This window comes from Camelus ferus, chromosome X, assembly GCF_009834535.1.
Source record: "Camelus ferus isolate YT-003-E chromosome X, BCGSAC_Cfer_1.0, whole genome shotgun sequence".
Taxonomy (NCBI): Eukaryota; Metazoa; Chordata; class Mammalia; order Artiodactyla; family Camelidae; genus Camelus; species Camelus ferus.
Genome location: NC_045732.1, coordinates 68895376 through 68913909, shown reverse-complemented (window position 1 = coordinate 68913909; position 18534 = coordinate 68895376). Strand labels below are relative to the sequence as shown.

The 18534-nt window shown below is 41.5% G+C and overlaps 2 protein-coding genes across 2 annotated transcripts in view; one reads left to right on the top strand and one right to left on the bottom strand.

The window, feature by feature from the left end:
• The window catches only part of LOC116661875 (testis-expressed protein 13B-like), a 2940-nt gene extending 2252 nt beyond the window's left edge, over positions 1-688 (bottom strand). Inside the window, 1 exon segment of the mRNA XM_032474691.1 lies at positions 10-688. Coding sequence (XP_032330582.1) covers positions 10-688 — 679 coding nt within the window.
• Positions 689-2780: 2092 nt separating this feature from the next.
• On the top strand, positions 2781-13275 carry LOC102507676 (ribonuclease inhibitor). Its single transcript, XM_032475732.1, has 8 exons — positions 2781-2995; positions 3122-3292; positions 4927-5106; positions 5793-5963; positions 6072-6242; positions 6553-6723; positions 6836-7006; positions 11139-13275. Exons 1-8 carry the CDS (start codon positions 2805-2807, stop codon positions 11218-11220), a joined length of 1308 nt encoding a protein of 435 aa, XP_032331623.1. The 5' UTR covers positions 2781-2804; the 3' UTR covers positions 11221-13275.
• The last annotated feature ends 5259 nt before the right edge of the window (positions 13276-18534 follow it).

Below are 18534 nucleotides of genomic sequence, written 5' to 3'. Positions count from 1 at the left end.
CCTCCGCACTCTCCGCATCCTTCTGTCTTCCTCCTCCTCCTCCTGTGATGCCGGAAGCAGTAGCACTAGTAGCAGTGGCCTCCGCCTTCTGTTCCACCTCACCTGCTCCTGTCCCAGCCCCAGTAGCAGTGGCCAGGCCTGGCCCTTCTGCGACCCACTCCTGGAGAGAAATGGGCAGAATTGAGACCTGTCCAGGGGGCGGGGCAGGGACCAAAAAGAGCAATCTTACAGCGTGAAGGAGCTTTCACCTCAGTGGGTCCCTTTCTTTCCGCATCTCTGCCAGGCTGGCCTGGGCCAGCCGCAGCTGGGAGGCCGCCTCCTCACGCTCCACCTCCCGCTGCGCTGTGAGCAACTTCAGGTCTGAGGCCAAGGCCTGCGCGGCTGACTTTTGCAGTCTTGCGAAGTCATGCAGGCACTGCACCCTGCACTCATTTAACTGGTTCTGCCTGTGGGCAAAGTGCATGCCCAGGGCCAGGCTGCCCCAGGCACAGGCCTCTTTGACCTCGCTGGACACATCAGTGTCCTCCAGGATGGCCCTGAACTTGGCCTCCACCTCCTCCCAGGACAGGGATGTATTCTCGAGGTAGAACTCAGGGCCTTTTGCGTGCCTGGCCATCTTCTCGTTGATGAAGGCCACCACCTTGCCATGCTGGAACTTACCACTAGGGTCCTCGGGTTTCAAGGCCATGCTGGCTGAGGGCCTTTGGGGCTTGGCTGGCCCTGCGGAGAGGAATCAGTTGTCCACTCCCCAGTCTTCTCATGTCTGCTTCCTCTCCCCTTCCCCTTTCACACTCTTGTAAAGAACAAGAACCCCTGACTGGCTTGCCCGCCAGGACACTTCCCATCAGGCCTTACCTCGAGGTCAGTGGGGATGCAGGGCAAACACGCCTGTCTACCATGCCCAGAGAGAGAGGGGACCTCTTTTTCTCCAACGGGAGAGAGAGCCTCCTGCCAACCCTTCCAGGCTTTTCCCTTGGGACTGTACCAACTTCCAGAAACATTGGAGGTAGGAAGGGTGCACAAGGGAGACTCCCCACATTCCCCCCACCCCCTACATAAGGGAATGCGCTACACTTTTGAAAATCTTTGAAGGCGGGAAGAAACTGTAGTGGTAAGAAAAGACTTAGAACCAGGAAAGCGAAGCGCTTGTAATCAAATACAAAAAGTCCCACCCCATCCCCACCATATGGTTTGTCCCACCCAGGGAGCGCTCCTCTCCTACACATGGAATACTCTAGAATAGGAAACAGCCCCACCTCACCCCCCAAATGGCCTCGGCTACCCGCTGGAGGAGGAAGGTGGAGGCAGAGTACAGCCTCAACCCCCGTCACCTCAAATGGTCATAAATTCTGGCCACACCTGCCCCCAAAATGTATCTTGAATCTGTCCACCTCCACACCCCCCATCATCCTAGTCCAGCCCTTCCCCTCCCTCCAAATAATTTCTTCCCTGGACCACTGCCTCCCTCTAACACCAGGTTTGTCTCTTGTCCTACCCTGTCGTCAGAAGGATCTGACTGTCTCTTTAAACTTCTAATGGCTTTTTGAGGCCTAGAGAATAATCCAGACAGCCCTCAGGTTGAGTACTACTTTGCCACTTATACTGTATGACCTTGTGCTATAGTTAACTTTCAGTTTTTAACCCATGGGCCTAAGATGAGGACTGAATGACAAAGTGCATGTAAAATAGTAATGTTTTCTATGGTTTAATTTTTGTAAAATGTACAAATCCTGTGTGTGTGTGTGTGTGTGTGTGTGTGTATGTGTATGTGTGTGTATGTTTGCATATGTTTCTATAATCCTGGAGAAGGGAGTGGTAGGATATACACCAGACTCTTAATATTCTGAATATCTCTGGTAGGTGGCGTTTGGAGAAGTTGGGTAAAAGTTTTCATCTTTTAAAAATAAATCTTTCTGTGGTTTCATCTGTTACAGGGAACATATAATGCTGTATGTATCCATGCGTTAGAAATCTGGAAAATTATATTCCAAATTTTAACAGTGGTTATCTTTCGGTGGTAGGAATACAGTACTTTCTGAAAAAAACTTTATTCTTGTGCTCATTCGGCAGCACATATACTAAAAACTTTATTCTTCACATTTTTCTCAATTGTAAAAATTATCTATAATAAGCATGCATTATATTTTTCAAACTTTTTAAAATAATTTTTCTGATAACTTCTGATCATTGTAAACAATTTTAAAATACCTGGAAAGTAAATGTCTCCCTGTAGTCCAACCCTTCCCTCCAACCTGGAAGATAACCATGGTTAATAGTTTGATATATACCCTCCAGTATTTTAAAATAAGCCGTAGCAAATAATTGGTAGTTTTTCAAATGAAGCATCCCCTCTCTTACCTCCTGGCTTTTGCACAGGTTGCTCCATGAGTGAATTGTACCTCAGCCCCTCCTGCTGTCCCCAGTCTCATTCTCCTCATCCACCTAACTCCTGTTCAATTTTTATTACCCTTTCACAACAGCACTCAAGTATTTGCTCCTCTTGTAAGTATTTTTAGATCTTCTAAACCCCACCCCATGCTAGGCTGAATTGTGCCACCTTTCTGTGTCTCCATGATACCTTGTGAATACCATTTGCAGTACTTTTCACACTGTATTATAATCCATGATTTTCTAATTTTTCCCCATTAACTGGGCATTCCTTGAAGGCAGGGTCTGAGTCTTAATTATTTCTGTGTTTTCAGTAAACACTCAATAAGTTAATTGTTGAATGAAGTGAAATAATTCATTACATCAGTAAGGAGCAAAGAGGTACCTTTAAAGAGAGTTCTCTTTTCTTCTCTGAAATGTCTTTTTCTCCACACAGACTGATTTTCTGCCACCTCACGGCTTCTTGTGGCAGAGACCTCTCCTTAGTATTTGAAACCAACCAGTATCTGACAGATTTGGAATTTGTGAAAAATACCCTAGAAGATTCAGGAATGAAGCTTCTGTGTGAAGGATTAAAACAGCCAAACTGTATCTTACAGACATTGAGGTAACTGATAGCAGGAGAATTTGTCTGTGTTCGTGTCATTTTATGTCATTTTTTGTCAATTCTTTTTGTATGTGTAGAGGGGAGAGTATGAATAAGATAATGAGGTCATTCTTCTGTTCTCTGAAGGTTGTACCGATGCCTTATCTCCTCTGCTTCTTGTGGGGCGCTAGCAGCTGTTCTCAGCACAAATCAGTGGCTCACTGAGCTGGAATTTAGTGAAACAAAACTGGAAGCTTCAGCTTTGAAATTGCTCTGTGATGGTTTAAAAGATCCAAATTGCAAATTACAGAAGCTCAAGTAAGTTGTCACTATTAGTTTTCATACTGCAAGAAAAAATTTTAAAATGTGCAATTCAACATGGATGTTGTATGATCAGAGCACACTTAAGGAGTCATGGAGAGGAAGAATAAAAGTGGCAGACCCTAAAACTGTTCCAGAAAAATTATAGGAAGAGAATTTTCATTGTAAGTGGCAATAACATTAATGACAATAATGATAGCCCACACTTATTGAGCAATTACTTTGTGCTAAGCATTGTGCTGAATGCTTTGGAAACATGATTTCCTTTAATCTGCACAACAGCTCTAAGAGATTCAGATTACTATCCTCATTTTAGCAGATGAGGAAGTGGAAACCCAAGGTCATAAGACTAAATAACATGGCAGAGGCACAATTAGAAACCCAGATGTGTCCGACTTCGAAGTCCGTATAATGGCCTTAATAAGAAATTTATCATATTTGTATTAGTCAGAGTTCTCCAGAGAAACAGAACCAATAAATGTATATGAACATATAGAGAGATTTATTTTAAGTAATTGGCTCACACAGATTATGGCAGTTGTCAAGTTCAGTATCTGCAGGGTAGGCCAGCAGACTGGAGACACAGGGAAGAGCCAGTGTTGCAGTTCAAGTCCAAAGGCATTCTTCTGGCAAAATCCCCTCTTCTTCCCAGGGGGTCAGTCTTTTTCTATTAAACTTTCAATTGAGTGAGGACCACCCACACTATGGAGGGTAATTTACTTAACTCAGAGTCTACTGATTTAAATGTTAATCTCATCTAAAAAGTACCTTCACAGAAATATCTAGAATAATATTTGACCAAATATCTGGGTACTATGACCTAGCCAACTTAACACATAAAATTAACCATCACAATATATATGTGGGGTTTTCTGAGGCAAAAGTTCTTTAGCATTAACACTTTCTAAATCCACTTTGAAACTCATTGTTTTGCAGAATATCTCTATTTAAAATTTCTAAATTGGAGAGATATAGATACATGTCCTCATGAGCCTTCTTCAAGATTGATAACTCAAGAGAAAATTGAGGACTCAAAGGTTGTAGTAAATATAGAAATTCTTGAAAGTGATGGAAGAAAAAGTTGATGGGAAATAGTTCAAAGAATTGGACTACTTAATATGGAGAAATAAAGATTGAGAAGACAGCAAAATCAGTAAAAACCAGTCTTTGGACCAAGGAAGGAATATTATATGGATGATGGTGATGGGCTGGGTTTCTCTAAGGATGGTAGATTAATTAATAATGAACTTACAGATAAGAGGAAAGGAAAGCTCCTTTGACTGTAAAATTTGTTGAGGATGATTGTAGCATTTTCCCCTCAGATTTGAAAGAAGATATGAGAGTGCTTAATTCATGCAGGGAATTAAAATGAGATTGGGTTGTCTTGATATTTCCTCCCAATTCTTTTCTTTTTTGGGCAGTCGACATTTATTGAGTTCTCACTGAGGGATACAGTGTTGTGGGAGCAATGTACAAGTCCCTCCCATGTGTGAAAGAGGGCTGTGACATATTCCAGGTTGGGAGTCTTGTATGGGTGGGCCTTTATTTTCTCTGCTCGTGATGTTTTGTGGGTAGAGGGTGAGTAGGATGATAAAGTAGCCAATTCTGTGTCTGTTTATCTTTCTTTCCAGGTTGTGTGCTAGCTTTCTCCCTGAAAGCTCAGAGACTGTTTGCAAATATCTTGCCTCTGTTCTCACTTGCAATCCAAACCTCACTGAGCTGGACCTGAGTGAAAATCCCCTCGGGGACACAGGGGTGAAGTATCTTTGTGAGGGTCTCAGACATTCCAACTGTAAAATGGAGAAACTAGAGTAAGTTTTTTAGAACTATCTGGCATAATTGCATGACTATTGAACTTGTTAAATGCCTGCTGTGTGCCAGGATCTATGCTTGATGCTTGCTAGAAGTTATTTTACATAATTAACTTCTTACAATAATCGTTTAAGGTGGGCTTTCTTTTCCCCATTGTACAGATGAGGAAACAGGATAGGGGGGAGTGACTTGTCCAAGGTCACACAGCGAAAAAGTGGTATAGTCAGGATGTGACTCCAAAATCTGCCTCCAAATCTCATGTTCTTTCTAGTATACTACTGTCCTGTTTGTTTACAGGACTGATGCTAATTAAATGTTAACTCTAGAAAGAATACCTACTATGTACCCAACACTGGGCTAGATGTGAATGGAGTTATCAAAAGGACTACAAGTGACAGAGCTGCCCTTAAGGACACATGGATATGAAACAGTTGGAGAGCAACACAGTCCAATGTGTAATCAAATGCCTAACACTATAGAATCTTGTTTAAATGCCAGATGAGCGCAGGGAAAGGGAGGAGGTCACTCTGGGCTGCAGACCTCAGGAGGAGATTCTGTGAAGGTGGTGGGCCAGCAGCTAGAACTTGAAGAATGGCTAGGACTTAGCTAAATGGGGAGATTGGGAGAACACTCCTGGAAGCTAAATGACAGCAGTGGCTGATTTTTCTTCTTTGTCTCTGGGTAGCTTGAGCACATGTTACCTGACAGGTGCTAGCTGTGTGGAGCTCTCTTCTTTCTTGCAAGTGAGTCAGACTTTAAAAGAGCTGTTTGTGTTTGCCAATGCCCTGGGGGACACAGGAGTACAGCATCTCTGTGAAGGCCTGCAGCATGCAAATGGTGTAATCGAGAATCTTGTGTAAGTGTCTGCTTGTCCTTGTACTTCTCATGGGCCTTGACATTTGAGGTTCAGTGGAACTCCCTGCTGCCATGGTTAACAACCATCTTGCTGTCCCTATTCCTCCAGGCTTTCCGAATGTTCCCTCTCTGCAGCTTGTTGTAAATCCCTCGCCCAAGTCCTGAGCTCTACCCGGAGCCTGACAAAGCTGCTTCTAATTAATAACAAAATCGAAGATTTGGGACTGAAATTGCTGTGTGAAGGATTAAAACAGCCTGACTGTCAGTTAAAGGATCTGGCGTGAGTATTGTGTGCAATAGTCACTGTCAGAGTTTCTTAATGTTTCAGCAACTCCCCAAATTAAGTGATTATTATTTGACCTGATGATATAATTCCCAAGGAAGCAATAAATGAAGACCCAAATAATTTAGGGGGAATAAATCTTCCCCCTCTCTACAATCTCTGCTTGGCTCTGGCTCAAGGGATTTTTTTTTTTTAACATGACACTGATTTTTCTACCATATTTTTCTACAATTGGGCAAATCCAATTTCTAAAGTGACCCAGTACAGATAAAATGATGCCAACTTTCTCTGCCTTATTTCCTGGCAGACTGTGGACCTGTCACCTGACTGGAGAGTGTTGTCAGGATTTGTGCAATGCACTGTACACAAATGAACACCTGAGAGACCTTGACCTCAGTGACAATGCCTTAGGAGATGAAGGCATGCAGGTGCTATGTGAAGGGCTGAAACACCCTTCCTGTAAACTACAGACCTTGTGGTAAGTGCACAGGGACTCTGTCCACTGAGCTCTTGTTCCAGGCTATATATAAAATGGAGAGTCATTATTGGGGTAAAACGAATTTCTTTCTTGAATCCCCAACCGCCCATAGGCTAGCAGAATGTTACCTCACAGATGCGTGCTGTGGAGCCCTCGCCTCTGTCCTCAGCAGAAATGAGAACCTAACATTGCTAGACTTAAGTGGAAATGACCTCAGGGATTTTGGAGTGCAAATGCTGTGTGATGCACTGATTCATCCAATATGTAAACTACAAACGTTCTAGTAAGTTACTGTGGTGGGGGAAGTGGAAGGGAGGGGGCCTGGACAAGCATGTTGGGTTTGATCATAGCCACCGCAGCAAGAAAAGAGAAGAAAAACTGAGGGCAGGCCATGCCTAGGTAAAATAGCAAATTTTTTTGATTATCAATTGTGAGATTACCAATAGGCCTCTTCCTTGGATGCAGGGGCAGGGAGAAAGGTTGAGAACAGGCAGTGCTGGATCTCATTGCTAAGAAAAGCAACATGGTGTAGGAAAAAGAGCACCAGATCCAGATTCTGCTAGATCTGGCTAAAATACTAGGTCTAGCAACTACTAGCTATACGACCATGCTTGCTTCTCCCTGAGCTTTAGTATCCTTGTCTATAAAATGGAGCTAACACAAGTAGTACCTGACTGCCTGGTGTTAGCCTGGGAATTGCATGAAGCGAGACGTTAATTATGAATGTACAACCCTTGGCACGTAGGAGGTACTCCATAAATGTTAAACCCTTCCCCTTTCCTCTTCTAATGACTGCTAGAGGGCTTGATGTTTACTTTTTGAAAGTCTTCACCACTTAGGGGGATGAAGCTGTTACACAATTACAATTACAGAAAGTGGAGGGCTTCACCCTTTCTGGTCAGTGTCTACCTGCCAGCTCAGCAGGCTGGCATAACGCACAAAGTAACTCTTAATTAGGATATAGCTATGCTCTGTTGGCAGCTAACCAGTGGACAAATGGCCATTTATTTCTGGCATCAAGAACTGGAACACATAATGGAAAATAAAGGCTGAGTGCAAAAATTCCACATTCCAAAGCCAATTTGATGGATTGAAGCGTAAATGAAAACAGCATAAATGCCTGATTATAAGCCTGGCTGACACAGAAGCTGGTTCTCTACTAGCAAAATGAAGTCTGTTAGTTTCCAAGACTTGAGAGTGTGGTAATTATTGCCTAGGAAGAGGGAATTATTCACAAGATAATAAGCCTCAGGGGTTTAGGGACCTCCATGGTATCTTTCTCAGAAAAAGGTGACTGAAGTCTGTATTGTCAACAGGTTGAAGTAAACTCAATGATCAATCCTAATGTTTCTTTAAATATAGAGTAATGTGGTAGCACTCTGTCATATGTATGCTTCAGCAAAGGTCCTAAATGACATCATGGAGAAATTATTTTTTGATGGCATGCCATTATTTGTTTCTTATTATAATTTGCACCATTACCGGTTTCTCTCACCCTTTGTCTTTTAACCAATGTGCTTCCATTGTGTTTCCAGGCCAACCTTCCAACCCTTATAACTTATCAAACTTCAAGTCGATAGCAGTGTGCGATAATAGCTCTTAATACAAAATAAAGGACACACACACAGAATAGATACTATTCACTGACCTCAAATAAATGTTGAACATTATTGTGTATATAAGACAGACAACACTGAAATCAATAGAAATAATATACTTACTCAAGTAAGGTGAGAGTAAACTGGATCATTTAATGTGGTGGTGGGCTAGAGAGGGGGTAAATCCAAGAGAGCCTCCTAAAAGGGGGAATCTTGTCTGGAAATTGGAAAGGCTGAAGGAAGAAGGTCATTTCCTAAGAGCTGCTTGAGTGTGAGGTCTGAATCTTATTCCTCATTGTATTTTCCCAAGCAAAGTTTCTAGCTCAGTGCTTTGCAGTTAGTAAATACATATAGGAATGTTAGTAATTTAGAGATCTAGGGGTAAGGCAAGGAGACATGATGATATATTCAAAAAAGACTAGGTATCTAGACATTCAAAAGATCGAGGGGGAAAAAATAACAAGTTGCAGCCTCAGACTGACAATGCTAAACCTTCACTCATCCACAAGCATTTGCTGAATATCTACTGTGTGCTAGACAGATGTGCCAAGTGCTGGGAGACAAGAATGAATAAGACATGAGAAACGATCTATACTCTTCAAGGACCAGTGGGCCTAGTGATACACACAGGCATGTAAACTGATGAATGCAATAGGATAATTAGTCTTAATGGAGCCATGACAGGAGACAACTCACCGAGGCCAAGAGGCTCAGGGAAAAATTCTTGGAAGAAGGGCCACCTGAGTTGAATCTCAGGACTATAGCCAGGGAATTGGAGGTAAAGATATAGAAGGGTTGTCCAGGCTCAGGAGATAGCATGAGAAAAAATAGACAGTAAGCAGCATGTTTTATGGTACTTGATGGGGATAGAGGTGGAAAATCTCCAGGAAGTTTGCTATTGCTGCAGCATAAAGTGAAAAGTAGAATGTGTCAAGAAATGAGATTGAGGGAGTAAGCAAGGCCTTGTATGCCATGTGTAATTAGTAAGATCTGTTTGCAGAATTCTGGGTGCAAATTCAGTCATCACTCTCTTTTTCTCACATACCAGAGTAGTTGTACATTTGGTGACCTTTCCTTACCTTTCCAAAACTGATCCCAAAGATGGAACCAGTTTTGCTTTCAAAGCTAGTTGGAGAATCAGACCACTGCTGCTGCTGTTTCTCACTGCCACGTAGGGCTGATCTTGATAACTGATCCTACCCAGTCCCACAGAAGCTTGGTGACTGGACAGTGATGCCCCTGGCTGGTCTGGATCCCTGCCAGCCCTGCAATGTCATTATACTTGGACTCTGAAGTTATTGACATCTTAGTCCACACCCGAATATGCAATCATTGTTCCTTAAAGTTCTCTATGTGTCAGGGAGGCTGGGTCTAAAACAGCTCCTTGAATCAGCCACAGGTATACATGTGTGAAGCCAGTCCTTGCCTGCAAAGATGTAGGCCCCTGAGTTGTGTCAGGGATCCCACTTAAGCCATCTTCCTTCTTCAAGATAATTTTATTTTTGGTGCCTTGGTGCCCTTCCCAGACACTGCGCCTTGGGTAAAATACCCTGGCTCACCCTGACACATGTTCCTAATTCTAAATTAGTAAAAAAGGGATTGAGAGTAACTGGTCTCTTAATTCCCAGAAGACCTCCAGGTCTCCTAAGCATATTGGCCTACCTCTTACCCAGCAGTGAGTTCTACATGTCAGGAGGTGAGACAGCTTTTGCTAAGCCACTCAAAAAATTCTAAAGGTCTTATTATACTTATATGGCATTAAATGTCTACTTACTCTACAACTGCATAACTAGCAGGGCTGCTCATTTCACTTTGCTAGATGAAGATTAGCTTCTCTCCATTAAAAACTAAAAACTGTACCTCACTACACATTTGAAAGAGTTTGTATCTTCTTTTGTAGTCAGTAGGGGTTAATCAAGGACATGTGGAGTCTGAAGTGCCTGTAGAACAGTGTGGAACACTGTGGGAAGTTTTCTAGTAGGTAGGCAATTGGATGTAGGAGTGGGCCCTGGAGGTGATAGCTGAAGCCATGGCAATGGATGAGATCCTCTAGGGAGAGTGAGAAGAGAAGAACCTCTGAGGAACATCTCTGGGTAATTAGCCCTGGGCAATACCAACTTTTAAGAGGTGGGTATGGAAAGGAAAACCCATGGAGAAAACCAGGAGAGAAAGGTGTCCTTGAAGCTCTAAAAGTGAGCTTCAAGGAAGAAGTGTTGGACAGTATCCAATGCAGCAGAGAGTTCCAAAATGATGAGTACTGAAAAGTGTCCATTGGATTTAGCAACTAGGAGGAATAGGTGACCTTGTCAAGGGCATTTTAGTGCTGTGGTAGGGCTGGAAACCAGATTGAAGTGACTTCAGGAGATGGGAGATAAGGAAGAGGAGAAGGAGTGGAGACTCCTTTTTCAAGAAGTTTGTGAAAAGGAGAAGAAATTTGGGATCGTAACTCTGGGGATTTGTTCTTTTTCTTTTTTGTCTTGTTTTAGGATAGGCAAATTTGTCAGCTGAGGGAAAGGAGCCCGTAGAGAGGGAGAGATTATAGATAGAGGAGCAGGAACTAATGGACTAATGCAGCAGGGCCTTGTACAAAGGCATGGAGGGACGGCAGTGAGAGTCCAAGAGGAAGTTAAGCATTTTCTTTTTTGAGACCCATGGGAAGAAGCTAAGGCTGAGGGGGGAGGTAAATGCCAAGTGGGTGAAGTAACCAAGTGGTGCTGTGGAGCAAGTGTGAATGGGAAGCTTACCCTTGAGAATAGGAAAGATACTGGAGGCATATGTTAGCTTGACTTGACACAAGATTCTTTTCATTTTTCATAGCATTGACACGGATCATTTACATGAAGAAACATTCAGAAAAATAGAAGCTTTAAAAATGAGCAAGCCTGGAATCACCTGGTAGTTTCCAAGGAGATCACCTGAATCAGCTGCATATAGACCTCCTCTGTTCGGCACCATCATTAACAGTTGTTCAGTATTCTTGTTATAAACCTGTTAACCTTTGCTGAGGATGCTAGTATGAAACAAGCAGCAGTGATTGCTATTTCTTACATAGAATCATCCACTAAGTAGGATGTAAAAGGTGAAAGCACCTTAGTTGAAATGTCTTCAGCAATAATACCTTACATTCATATATTGTGTTACAATGTTTACTGTGTTTTCACAAAAACTTTCAAAGGTGAGAAGATGAGGCTCAGAGAGGTTGTGACGAGCTCCAACTCCCACAGCTCATTCGTGGGAGAGTTGGGACTAGAATCCAGCCAGGTTTCCCAATACTCAGACCAGGCAGGGAAACTATTATAGAAACAAGACATGTTCATGAGTCCACTTAAAGAGACAAGATACTTGAAATGATTAAAGTACAAGAGGGTGTACAAACAAACACATGTTATATCTTATGGTGCTGATTTTAAGTAAAACTGTAATTCGCAAAAGAAAGAGAAAGGAATGAGTTGGATTAATAAGGAAAGGCTTCATGGAGGTGAGACTTGATGTGGTCCTTGAGAATAAGTAGGATTAAGATAGGGGAAGATATACTGGCCAGCGGCTATAAGACTGTAGGCAAAAGGGCTGTATTTGTGAGCAGCTCACCAAAAGCGCCTGGAGAAAGTGAAATGTTTGCATTAGAGTTTCTTGAGCTGCCACAATATCCATATCCTAAGCTTCTGAGGGTGCTCTCCAGTTCCCAGGCTCAACTAACTTTCTGAACTTTTAATACCTCCCCCTTGTGTTTGTTCTTGTTCATGGACTCCTAAGACTGACTCATTCCTCATCCCTGACAGCATATTGCATAGCCCAGCACAGATCCTGCACAACTGCACACTTCTGTCTCTGCCTGGTTTCTACAAAATACCAGATGAAACAAGTGGAGAAAGGGAGTACTAGGCAAGGAAAATAGCACAGAGCCCGTGAAATAAGAGCGAATGGGGCGGTATGGGATCAACAGAAAAATAGGCCGACCTGATTAAGATGTAGAGTTATCTCTGGAACCTACTTACTAGCTGTGTGACCCTGAGTAAGTCACTTGGGTTCTTGGAGCCTCGGTTTTCTCATCTATAAAATGAGGATAAATTGACATTAACCTTGCAGGGCTATTGTTCCCAATATGGTGCCTACCCCATACTAGGTACCAATTAGTGGTAGCTGATTAGTGGTATGAGTGTGTACCAGTAATATAATGCAGCTGTGTAGTCTTTGAGACTACAGATTTTCTTGCTGTGTAGTCAGTGTGAAGTGTGCATTTGAACTAAATGTGTGTGCTGCAGGCAGTGAATTTAGTGGGGAAAGGGACACAGAGTGGGAAGTTATTGCAGGGGAGAGGTCCAGATATTCCATGTCCTCACCCATCATCAGGTATTGTTCCCTGCTGCCCTGGGAGATGGTAACTCTTGGTTAAGAGACCAGGTCTGGCTTGAGAGAATGGCCAAGGTAGCAGTTTGTTTCCAGTTTTCTCAAGTTCTTCTTTCCCTTTAGTTGTTTAATACTTATTTATTGAGGGTTTATTTTGTGCCAGATTTTGTGCTAAGTTTTGGCTTTACAGAGATGAATATGCCTATTCCTGCGCACTTCCCTTACCATGTTCTCTGACTGCCGTGGTCCCTCTGTCAGTCTGGTGAACATATGATAAAACTCAGTCACGTTAAGAACTCAAAGGTGAAATATTAAATGAAAAATTGTGGAACCCTCTGTGTGTGTGTGTGTGTGTGTGTGTGTGTGTGTCCTGTTTGTGTACAAAATATGCATGTGTATGTATGTGTCCAGAGTGTGCAAGGAAGGATATATACAAGAAATTGCTAACAGGAGTTACCTCTGGCAAGAGGAAGTTGGCAAGCAGGGGCATTGGGAGAATAGGAAGGGAACTTTTCATTTTCATCTATAGACCTCTGTTCTACTTGATGTTTTTACCATGTGCATGTATTTTATAATTAATAAACTTGATGTTAAAAATAAAACTCAATCATATTGAGGAGTTATTTTTCTTCTTTTAAAACATGACAATTTAGAAGTAAACATAGGGCAGGCATTTATAAACGTGACATAAAAACCCAAAGGAAAAGAAGAATTTGACAACATCAAAATTAAAAATCTCTTTATGAAAAAAAATACCATAAATAAAATTAAAAGACTACTGATAAACTGGAGGAACATACTTGGCACACATATAAAGACAAGGCTAATGTCTGTAATATAAATAACAAATCAGTATGAAAAACAAAACATGGAGGACTTCTGCTTCCACAATGATGAAGTTACAGTGAGTGGATTTACCCTTTCACATTAACAACTCAAAAAATGGGCAAAATATGGGAAACAACAGTTCCCAGGCATTGGATAACAGGCAGAGTTGGGAGAAATAAAAAATAGCAAGATGGTAGCTTTAGGCAGTATCAGTAGTCTTATTAAAGTTAATGGTCTCATAACTAGACTGGTAAAATGGAAAAAGTTTTTTTTAAAGACTCAACCAATATACTGCCTATAGGAAACCCACTTTAAGTATAAAAACACAAACATAAAAGATTGGGAAAAGATACATCATGTTAACGTTAATTTTTAAAAAGCTGGGAAGAGAGGCAGAGGAGAAAGGGGGATGTCAAACCCAGGAGACAAGATACACAAGAAAACATTTGGGTGTGGTGGATATGCTCTTTATCTTGTTTGTGGTGATTATCGGTCAAAACTCATCAAATTGTACTTTTAAAATATATCTAGCATATTGTATGTGAATTATACCTCAAAAGGGTTGTAAACACATATACCCACACAAGTACACACATGTGTGCCTGAAAAAAATCATTTAAGAACACCAGTTATTTAACCCCTTTACAGATAGGGAACCTGGGATCTACAGAGGTCAAGGTCACACAGTCAATTCATGGTAAGACTGGGATTAGAATTTAAGTGTCCTTATTCTTGGTCTTGCTCTTCTTAGTATACTAAAGGCAGGGATCAGATCAAAGAAATAAGTTGCAAATGGTTTTCAGTCCTTTGTGGCATATGGGTGGGAAAGAGACATGTGCATGATGAAACAGGTTCTTTCCAGGGTTCTTTAGTGATGCGCTGGAACTTGCTTATACTGACTAGTGAAAGTTGATGGTTGCATTTTCAAGAATTTGGCAAATCAGTTGCTAAGCAAACCCATTATTTAAAAATCACATGATACAAACTTGGAATTAAATAAGTTTTATTAAAGGTAATAAATATTCTAAACTCATAACTTCCTAATTATTTTTACCACATTTTACTATCTTTGCTCTTGAAGTTCTTTGCATCTGTTATATTTGTACAGTGGAAACGTTAATAAATAATGGTGTTCCACTCTGTGTCTCTTTGGTAGCTTGAAATTGGTCACAGTAGGACTGTTTACAACACAGAAATCAGCAAATGCTACAGATTAGGGGTCTCCCTCCTCCCCATTATCCTCCTCCAGAGAGTTAAATGTTTACCAGCACATTTCTGTCTTAAGCATCACTTTTCCCAGCATTCATTTAAGGCTGGCCTGGAAGGCAACCCATCAGTACCTAAAATTATGCCAGATAAACAGTGGGCAGTCAATAAATGTTTGATGGTAACTAACCATCCCAGTTTGTCCAGGACTGTCTTGATTCCACACATCTCAGGAAACTCCTCAGTCTTGGGCAAGACAAGATAGTTGATTATTCTAGAGTTTGTACATTTTTTTAAAAAAAGGAACCAGGTGGGTAAATCAATTGAAAGTTCTCTCCTTTCTTGGGAAAATAGACCAAATACATCTCTTTCTGTGAGATAACTAGTGGCAGATGTGTGCATAAATCTCCACAGATTATGCAATCTGTATTAGCCAGGAGGAAAGATAGGACCTTATACATGGTAGGTGCTCAGAAATGTCCATTGGTGGTAGATGAGTGGAGAGAAGCAGTCCTGTAATGGGAATTGAGGCCCAAAGATGGTGGAAAGCTGGAGTCTGGTCTACCAGCTGGTAGCAAATGCAGGTGGCAACAGACTCTGGATCTCAGGCAAGCAGGGGACAAGGACACCTCAAAAGAGAAAGGATCAAAAAAGATAGTGTTATTACTATATATAAAATAGATTAAAAAAAAAAACAAGGACCTACTGTATAGCACGGGGAACTATAATTTCTTATAATAACATGTAGTGGAAAAGAATATGAAAAGAAAATATATATGTATGTATAGGTATAACTGAATCACTTTACTGTACACCTGAAACTAACAATGGAAGTCAGCTACACTTAAATAAAAAAAATTTTAATTAAAAAAATAAAATAGGTTTTTGTATACAAAAAAAGGGCCAATGAGTGATAATGAGTGTGAATGCTAAAGGAGGTGGCTTCAGCTTTGAGGTGTTTCTTCTGGTTGTTAGCACTTTGAAGGTATCAAAGGAGTTTATTGGGAAAGACCTGCCCATTCCGCTTTGTTTTCCTTTTCTGTTCAAGATTCACTCCACTCAAGGGCTAAGTAGGCAGTTGCCTGTGCACCATGGGAAAATTTTCTTTGCCCAAAGACCTTCCTCCTTCCTCCCCATTCCTCCTCTTCCTCACCACCCAGACCTGTAATTTTTACAAGTCAGTATCCCTCATGAGTTAAGGTGCTCAAAAGCACTGTGCAGGGAGGAAACAAGAAACTATTAGCAGCCTGTTAACATCTCACCTCAGGTTAGTAAATTAGTTCCTGATTGGTTTCCAAGAGTCTAGAACATACAGAGCAAGTGAGCTTTGGTAGTAAGAAGAGAAGAGGGGAAGGATCTGGAACACTGACAGACAACATGGAAGCCTGGTCTGTCCACACCAGTAAAAACTTAAACTGGAGAGAGACATAATCACCTGGGCGTGGAAGGGGGTCACCACAAACAAATATTACCCACTTCCCAGTTTTATTTATGGTTGATTCAGTTTCTCTTGCTCACTTATCTCTTTCTTGATTTTCCAACTCTAGGAAATATTTCTTGAAAAAGTTCCAGTCCCTAGTGTGAATGTATCATACTCCCTCTCACCAAGCCACTCCTTCATCCCCATGAGAGTGGTGGGGGAGCATGCCTCCTTTTCCCAAAGAAACAGATAGTAATAATAATAGTAGTAGTAGTAGTAGCAGCAGCAGTAGGAATTATTACTGTTCAAACACTCAGTCATGACAGGCATTGTGCTTTACTATATTATCTCATTTAATTCTATGAAGTAGATACATCTTTTCTTCGTGTTCTGTATGAGATGCAGAATTGTCAAGTAATTTGACAAAGGTTGCACAGGTAAGTGGCAGAGCCAAAGTTCAAACCTGTCTGACCCCCCAAAATGTGTACAACCATCTCTCTTCATATTGACTCTGGGTTGGAGAAAGAAGGAGGTAGACATAAAGGAAGAATTGTTTCATTCAACAAGTGTACATGTACTTCTAAACACGTGCTGGGCCTATGGGGAATACAAAGATGAGTAGGCACAGTCCTTGCCCTTAATGCGATGACAGTGGAACAGAGGGGATATATTCTACATTTATTTAATCCTCATGACAACTCTGGGACGATTACTGCATTTTACAGATGAGGAAACAAGGCTAGTAGAGGTTTCATCATCTTTTATGGCTCAGAGTAGTGTGTTACTGGGCCCTTCCGAGGCAGGAGAGAACTGGACTGAATATTCACTTATGCCTTCTTTGTGAGGAACTAAAGGTTTCTGCACCCACCTCAGAGCCTACACACCAGAGCCACCAGCTGCTTCAAGATCATGTGTGCCTCATCCAGCACCTGGTCTGAAGCACCTTGACACTATATGGTCATTGCATTTGCACGCCTGAGAACACTGAAGGTCACCAGGGTCCCATCATTGGTCACCACCACCCGTTTTTTGTTTCAAACCATGTATTCATCAAAATTGTACTCAGCACCACTGAACTGTGCACTTTCAAACAGATAAAATGGTACATTGTGTGTCATGTATAATTTACCACGATAAAAACATTTATTACACATAATGTTAACTTTTGTACAAAGTTTAATATACACTGCATGTTTACAAAAAGTTACTCTCTTGCTCCCCCCAAAAAAATTCAAAAGCTAAATATTATGGAATTCATACTCAGTACAACACAGCCTTCTTCCAAGAGACCAGCTCTGCCACCACCTTTGGGAGAGCAACCTTGCTGCATTCACATCTCACATTCTCATACAGGCATATCTCATTTTCTTATGCTTCAGATACTCCACTTTTTATAAATTAAAGGTTTGTGGCAACCCTGTGTTGAGCAGGTCTATTGGTGCTATTTTTCTAACAGCATTTGCTCACTTCATGTCTCTGTGTCCCATTTGGTAATTCTCACAATATTTCATATATTTTCAATATTATTACATTTGTTTTGGTGATCTGTGATCAGTGAGCTTTGACACTACTACTGTAATTATGTTGGGGCACCATGAACTGCACTGATGTAAGAGGGTAAACTTAACCAATAAATGTGTGTGTTCTGACTGCTCCACCAACCAACCATTTCCCCATCTTTCTTCCTCTCCTTGAGCCTCTCTATTCCCTGAGACACAACAATACTGAAATTAGGCCAATTAATAACCTTACAATGGCCTTTAAGTGTTCAAGTGACAAGAAGAGTCCCACATCTCTCACTTTAAATCAAAAACCAGAAATGATTAAGCTTAGTGAGGCAGGCATGTCAAATGCTGAGGTAGGCCGAAAACTATGCCTCTTACAACAAACAGCCACAGTTAGCCAAGTTGTGAATGCAAAGGAAATGTTCTTGAAGGAAATTAAAGTGCTATTTCAGTAAATGCAAGAATGATAAGAAAATGAAACAGCCTATTGCTGATGTGGAGAAAGTTTTTATGGTCTGGATAGAAGATCAAACCAGCCACAACATTCTCTTAAGCCAAAGCGTAACCCAGAGCAAGACCCTAACTCTCTTCAGTTCTACAAAGGCTGAGAGAGGTGAGGAGGCTGCAGAAGAAAAGTATGAAGCCAGCAGAGGTTGGTTCATGAGGATTAAGGAAAGAAGCCATCTCCATAACATCAAAGTACAAGGTGAAGGAGCAAGTGCTGATGTAGAAATTGCAGCACGTTATCCAGAAGATCTAGCTAAGGTAATTAGTGAAGGTGGTTACACTAAACAACAGATTTTCAATGTAGACAAAACTGCCTTATATTGGAAGAAGATGCCATCTAGGACTTTCATAGCTAACAAGTAAAAGTCAATGCCTGGCTTCAAAGCTTCAAAGGACAGGC

Coding starts and splice junctions, on each gene's coding strand:
- LOC102507676 (XM_032475732.1), top strand. CDS start 2,805: ATGTCTTTTTCTCCACACAGACTGATTTTCTGCCACCTCACGGCTTCT. Junction 5,107..5,792: donor TGTAAAATGGAGAAACTAGA/GTAAGTTTTTTA, acceptor GTCTCTGGGTAG/CTTGAGCACATGTTACCTGA. Junction 6,724..6,835: donor TGTAAACTACAGACCTTGTG/GTAAGTGCACAG, acceptor AACCGCCCATAG/GCTAGCAGAATGTTACCTCA.